General features: G+C 49.7%; 1 protein-coding gene across 1 annotated transcript; it reads left to right on the top strand.

Moving 5' to 3' along the window:
- Window positions 1–5,428: 5,428 nt before the first annotated feature.
- LOC135461123 (olfactory receptor 14I1-like) lies at window positions 5,429–6,400 on the top strand. The gene has a single exon (XM_064738118.1). The coding sequence runs from the start codon at window positions 5,468–5,470 to the stop codon at window positions 6,398–6,400; it is 933 nt and encodes a 310-aa protein (XP_064594188.1). The 5' UTR covers window positions 5,429–5,467.
- Window positions 6,401–7,364: the final 964 nt, after the last annotated feature.

Here is a 7,364-nt window from a genome sequence, read left to right as displayed (position 1 = left end):
GGTGACAGTTTTGTGGAAAATATTAATGCCTAAAATGAAGGAAAAAATACCACCACAACCAAACCAACAAGAAGTATAAAAGATGATTTTATCTTCAAGTGTTTTTCAGAAATTGACCAGCATTTTAATAAGACTTTCCTGTTTCATCTTCCCCAGCATCTTCTTTTCATTTTCACCACCCTTGCCCTGAAGCTGGGGAACCAGAAAGGTTTGTCACAGCCACCTTCATTGCGACCTTTGCCGCCCGAACAGGGACCATGACATTTAGTCATGTCCGAGTGATTAGCTGATGGATAGGCCAGTGCTCCCCAGGATTTTGGATTGTGTCAGGCTGGCAGATTCATCATTGTTTTGATGGATCTCAGCCAGGATCCCCAGGGACAACGATGGTTTCACCTGCGTAGCATTGCAGGTGGGTTTAGGGAAACGCAGGACAATTATTGCCCATTTTGCCACTGCATTTTTACAATATGCACCCACGTTCCATTATTGATTTGGGGTGTTCCAGTGGCTGTTCCACCTAAGGTGGAGAATGAGATATATGGGCAGCTGGATCTCCAAAGTAGAAAGGTGCATATATGGATGCTTTAAGTTAATTCTCACTGGCCATGACCAAATATCTTCAAAGAACAAATAAAAATCAATTGTGAAGTGGAATATAAAAAATTTTCCAGATGACCCTGAGCCTGACTGTCCTCCCTCCATCTTGGCTCCCCCACTTCCTACTACAACGGCCTTCTCTTCCACCCTGAATGAACCTCCAGACTCCACCCCCACAACTGCAGGTCAAGCCCCCACTTTCAATCATTCCACTTCCACCCTGGGCCATGCCTCCAGAATGCCAGCCCAGTTGTCTGCCATCCTAAATCAAGGCCCTTCCTCTCCAACACTTGACAAAATGGCAGTGCCCTTTGCCTCACCCTCCTGCAACAATAGAACCCCATGGTCACAGATACTAAGCCCAACTGTCATACTATTTCTAATCCAAATATTTCTCCTCCAAGTTATTCTTCCTCCTTAGAAAACAGTTTGGATTCCCCAGAGCCACCTTGCCCCTCAACCCCAGAAGATTCCTAGGAAAGGATCTGGAAAGAAGCATTTAAGGAAGGAGACTGGCAAATAGTCTCAAAACTCCTCGTTGCCCTGGTATGTTACAAAAGAAGGGGGCAGAATCCCAGGTATCAGCCATTGGTTTATGGGGAAATCAAGGACCTGTGTAGGGCAGCTAAAGACCATAGGAAGGACTTACCTTGTTTTAATGGCCTAATGAGGGCCATGTTTACAGCACATGTCTCAACCCCATATGATTTAAAATATATTATGACCATGTTGTTGTCACCTACAGAATACACCCTGTGGGAAGGGGTATTGGAATATGAATCCCAATATTACCAGTTAGATTGTGCCTGGGCCAGTCTGACCCTTGCTGCTCGGCCAAGGCGGCAGCTGTGGTGTATCACCCCAGAGACACCTTTAGCTTGCTGGTGGTTGCAGCTGGGCACTAAAAAAGTCCAGGCTTGTTAGGAACTCCATTTACCTCAGGAGGAAAGCTTCAGGCGATGGTGAAGAGAAAAAGGAGAGGATTCTGCTGGAGGGTGTAATATCCAGAGGTTTATTCCATGGTTACAGAGGTCTGAATCTTAGGAACAGCTCCAACAGAATCGCAGCCTCATGGCCTGATTCACCTTTTAAGCTCCTGGGGCAGGGGGAGGGGAGGGGACAGGTGAGCCACCAATCAGGTGGGAGGGGCAGGGTCTCAGGGGAGAACGACAGCTAGACAGGCCAATGACCCCCAGGCCTGAGGGGCATCCTTTGAACTTGACCAATGTTTTTGAACTTTGAACTTGTTGGAATGTTAAGCCTGATTGACAGGACTCACTCAGCAAGGGGCGAGGGGGAAGGGAGAGGCGTATAGGCACACCTGGCAGGTGACCTGGAAGTCTAAAATGGGACATTACAGCACCGCAACAAAGGGGGATGGAAGTATTTACTAAATCAATTAATAGCAGACTATGCTAATAATGAGGCAAGGGCGGAATTGACAATCAACCATCTAGATGGAGAAGGACAACACAGCCAACCAGATGATCAAACAGCAGATATCCCCAGAGAAGTATTGAATGATATCAAAGGGATGGCTTTGAAAGCTTTAATCCAGGTATTGGATGGTAGCACTCCCAATTTGGACTACCTTGGGTGGCTGCACCTAAAGCTTTAGGACAATTAGACCATCTTGGGTGCCTGTTAACTAAGCAAACCAATGCTACCTCCCTCACATTGAGTGGCCTGCTCTCAGACATAGAGACCATCAGACATGCCACCTTGCAGAACAGAGATAGAGTTTTTACTCTGGGCACATGGGCATGGCAGTGTAGACTCTGAGGGCATGTGTTGCATGAACCTCTCCAGCCACAGCGAGTCAATCCACAGGAGCATTCAGGTAGTGAAGGAAGGGTTCAAGAAGCTTCAAGTGGAAAACAAAGACTGGTCAAAGAACTCTTCCAATCCAAGGGACTAAAGGGTTGGATGATGTCGAACTAAAACAGGATATTCATTGTCTTAGTATTTGTTGTTGTTGTTGTATTGTTAGTTGTCCCATGTTTGTTTGGATGTTTTTCAATAGTCTTACAAAATTCTTTCAGTTCCATCTTTGCTGTAAAATAGAAAGGGGGAAGATACCCAGCACAGCATCCTCATGGACTCCTTGAAGGAGAGAACTGGCAGCCAGGATGGCACAAAAACCTCTCAGAGACTCAGTGCAGGAAAGAAAATCCTTAAAACTACCTAAAAGTATTCTTAAACCCATAAAGCTCCTTAAAAACCTTGAGTATCTCAAGGCGTTAATGAGCCCCACTGAGTGTCAGTGCAAAGCTCTCCAGGGACTCGTTAAAGCAGATAACTGGGGCCATGATCGCACAAACCTCTCACAGAGTCTTTATCAAAATGGGAACACCAAGTACCTTAAAATAACTGAAGTACCCTGAAGTATTAATGAGCCCCACTGAGTGTTGTTACTGACAAAGCCTCTCGAGGGACTAATTACAGCAGATAATTGGAGGCCATGATTGCAGAAAGCTCTCAGAGACTCCAAGGCAAAAGCCAAACCCAAAGTCCTTTCAAAAACCTGCAGTCTCTGCAGGGAGCATGAAGGAGCCCCCAGGGCCATTCCTGAGCAAGGCTCCCCAGGGACTCCTTCCAGCAGATCTTTGAGGCCACTGGGATGTGGGCTAGGGGAGGATGCTGAGGGCAGGACAAGGGTCTGACAGTGCCCAGCCTGGCTGGGGCTGTGCCAGGAGGCCCCAGGGCCTCAGGACAAGGTGTCTCCTCCCAGCCCTTGGTGGCACAGACCCTGCTGCTGTGCCCCAGGGCACCAAGACTTGGCTTCTCTTTGTCCCCACCTATCATCACTGTCTGCAGTTCTCTGCTCTGCCTGGGGCCTGGGGACACTTTCTCAGTCGTGTCCCTCAGTGGGACCCATTAAAAGTCCAAGAAAGTTTGGAGTTGGATTTTGCCTTGGAGTTCCGGAGAGGTTTCTTCAGCTCCCTCTCAGGGACTGATGTTCAGGGCCTGAGCACAAAGCCCCAGAGGCTCATTAAAGTCCTTGTGCTGTGTCTGTGCTGCTGAGCTGAGCTGGGCTGGGCTCCTTCCTGAAGAGCCAAGAAGAGCTTCAAAAGCACATTTCTCTTGATGAGCAGCTCTTCTGCCAGCCCAGCAGGGCTGGGGCACTGCCTGCAGCCACCCCAGGCACAGCACAGAGGCACAGAGAGCTTCAATCAGTCAGGGCTGGGAAGATGCTGAGAAGTGCCTGAGGCACAGTCACTGCCAGCCCTTGGCACAGGAACCTCTAGCTGCAGGACAATGCAGCTTCAGCTCCTGGAGCCATCTCCTAAAGCTGGAACATTCCAATGCCTACAGATTCTGTGAGTACAACTCTGGATATTTCTGGTGCAGGGGAGGTGAAGCTCTGACATGCTGAGGGCTTCTGATCAGTCACAGAATATTTCCAAGTCAAGGATTTTGATAAAAACGAGGAAACTTTCTAAGACCATGTAGTCAGTTTCCTACTATTGCAGAATGAAAGGTAGTGGGGATGAATATTAAAGGTTGATTATGCAGTATTTAATATTAATTTTGACAAGTGCCTAAGACATCTGAACTGTTACTTTTTGTGATCAGTAGGTTCACAAGAGCTTCCTAATGTGCTTTCAATAGGTTAACAGGAGATCCCTAATGTCCTTTCAGCCACTGTGCCCAAGGACAGCAGCAGCATCACCTTTGCTCTTAACCTTCAGGCTCAGTCTTGGCTGTCCTTTCTCCAACCTGCAAACAGAACCTGCCCTAGCCAGTGCCCTGCAGACAGGCAGGGTTCTGTCAGACCAAGGAGTGTGCACAGAGATTTGGGGTCCTTGAATGCTGGCACAGAGAGATCAGGAACAGGGAAACATCTGCAGCAGGGAAATCTCCAGGAAGCAGAGAGAAAATCAGGCAATAAGAGAAAACAAAACCCAGCAATGCTGTGGCAGGGAGAGTTTAGAGATGCCCACAGGATCCCCTCCAATGCAGCCCCTCCCTCTGAACAAGCCCCCTCCCTCCTGTGCCCCCAGCCAAGCCTCTGCCCTCAGGGCCAGGGCTCCAAGGCGTGCAGCCCCTCCCGTGCAGGCAGAGCTGCAGCAGAGCCGTGGGGCAGCTCTGCAGCCCCGGGCCCAGTTCCCTCTGCAGAGCACAGGGCTGGGAGCAGCTGCCCGGCCCTGGGGGCTCTGGCAGGGGGCACAGCTGGCTCAGGGTGACGCTGTCCCCAGTGCCTGGCTCTGGGCAATGCTGTCAGTGCAGCCAGAGAAGGAGCTGCATCTCTCTCAATCCAGTGCCATCATAAGGACACTTGGAAGTCTCCCTGAGATTTCAGTCTAAGCTGGGAGCTTCAATCCAGGATGCAAACCTGTCCTAGAAAAACTTTGAGTTACAGGATTCATGGGGAAAGGCAGAGGTGTTGTGACACAGAAAATGTTGCTGGGTTGGTGAAATGAGCAACAGGAGTCCTTGGCTGCAAATGTGGAGCTGGGCTGTAGTGGATCCATCTACTCTCAGCAGTACCTGGGGGTTGGTAATAGAAACTTGGGAGTGTGAACATTCTCCATTTAAGAAATTAAAAGCCCAGAGAAACTCAAAACAGAATAAAGTGACAGATCATCTGCTCCCAGTCTGCACTCACCATCTGGCTGCAGGGAACTGACTTTGTTCTACCAGAGGGAAGCAGAAATGCTGAGTGTATCTGATATTGAAGAAGAGCAGGACAGACATGGGGGGAGTTCAAAAAGAAAACCTCACAACTCTTAAACACAAAACAGTGTCTGTGTATGTTACAGTGGAGAGTGTATGGGAAATGGCTTTGATTTTGTTTACAGATATCTCCTCTTACTCTTCACTGTCCCTTTCTCCATGAACAGGTCCCCAAGTCCAGGCACAACAAATGTCCAACAGCAGCTCCATCAGGCACTTCCTCCTGCTGGCATTGGCCGACACGCGGCAGCTGCAGCTCCTGCACTTCTGCCTCTTGCTGGGCATCTCCCTGGCTGCCCTCCTGGGCAACGGCCTCATCATCAGCGCCGTAGCCTGCGGCCACCACCTGCACACGCCCATGTTCTTCTTCCTGCTCAACCTGGCCCTCAGCGACCTGGGCTCCATCTGCACCACTGTCCCCAAAGCCATGCACAATTCCTTCTGGGACACCAGGAACATCTCCTACACAGGATGTGCTGCTCAGCTCTTTTTCTTTCTGTTCTTCATGGGAGCAGAGTATTCCCTCCTGACCATCATGTGCTACGACCGCTACGTGTCCATCTGCAAACCCCTGCACTACGGGACCCTCCTGGGCAACAAAGCTTGTGCCCACATGGCAGCAGCTGCCTGGGCCAGTGCCTTTCTCTATTCACTGCTGCACACAGCCAATACATTTTCCCTGCCCCTGTGCCATGGCAATGCCTTGGATCAATTCTTCTGTGAAATCCCACAGATCTTCAAGCTCTCCTGCTCACTCTCCAATTTCAGGGAACTTGAGCTTATTGCTATTAGTGCTTGTTTAGCATTAGGCTGTTTTGTGTTCATTGTTTTCTCTCACGTTCAGATTTTCAGGGCTGTGCTGAGGATCCCCTCTGAGCAGGGACGACACAAAGCCTTTTCCACCTGCCTCCCTCACCTGGCTGTGGTCTCTCTGTTTTTCAGCACTATTATGTTTGCTCACCTGAAGCCCCCTTCCATGTCCTCCCCATCCCTGGATCTGGCCCTGTCAGTTCTGTATTCAGTGGTGCCTCCAGCCCTGAACCCCCTCATCTACAGCCTGAGGAACCAGGAGCTCAAGGCTGCAGTGTGGAAACTGATGACTGGATGGTTTCAAGAACATTAAACTGCTGGCCAATTTCTGCTAATCACTTGTAATAAAAGTAATCTTTCATACTTCTTGTTAGTTTGGTTGTGTTGTTTTTTTCTTCGATTTAATTTTTTCATGCTGACCACAAAACATGTCATGGTTTGCGCCATTTCTCATTTTGTTTCTCTCCACCTTCCCTATGGCCACAGACTGTGTCAGTGAGAGGGTGCACTATTGATGGCTTTAAACAAACTAAAGGTTGTTTAAAGCAAAGTTTTCTGCAGACATGCCCTTTTGTTGCCTTCTCTGGAGCTGCAGCAGCAATGTCTGTGTGCAGAGCTGGGGGCAGCTCAGTGCTAGCACAGCATCTCTGGTCCTGCTGGCGACACCATTCTTGATCCAGGCCAGGAGCCATTGGCCTTCTTGGCCACCTGGGCACACTGCTGGCTCATGTCCAGCCTGCTGTCCCTCTGTCCCTGTAGGTTCCTTTCTTCCTGGCTGTTGTCCAGCCACTCTTTCCCCAGCGTGTAGTGCTGCAGGGGTTGTTGTGGCCAAAGTGCAGGACCCGCCACTTGGTCTTGTTAAACCTGACTTGTTGAATTTGGCCCCTGGATTCAGCCTGTCCAGGGCCCTGTGCATAGCCCTCCCATGCTCCCCAGATCAGCACTCATACCCAGCTTGGTGTCATCTGCAAAGATGTCCTTGGTTCCATGGGGCCCCTCAGTGCCACAATGGCCTCTTGGTTGCACTAGGCCCTGCACTGTCACACGGGTCTTCTTGGTTCCATGGGGCCCCAAAATTTGACAATTTGTCTTCTTAATTTCATGGGGCTTCACAGGGTAACAGTGTTCTCATTGGTGCTGCAGTTTCACAGTGGCCCCTTGGTTCCATGGGGCCCCAGAGTGTCACAATGGCCCAATGGTGACATGACCTCCCACACTGTCACAATGGTCTCTGTGGTCTCTGTGACAAGTCCCCTCAGTGTCACAATGGACTCCTT

This window comes from Zonotrichia leucophrys, unplaced genomic scaffold (assembly GCF_028769735.1).
Source record: "Zonotrichia leucophrys gambelii isolate GWCS_2022_RI unplaced genomic scaffold, RI_Zleu_2.0 Scaffold_177_97607, whole genome shotgun sequence".
Lineage (NCBI taxonomy): Eukaryota > Metazoa > Chordata > Aves > Passeriformes > Passerellidae > Zonotrichia > Zonotrichia leucophrys.
Note: the sequence above shows the minus strand (reverse complement) of the source record. Positions and strands in the feature narration are given on the sequence as shown.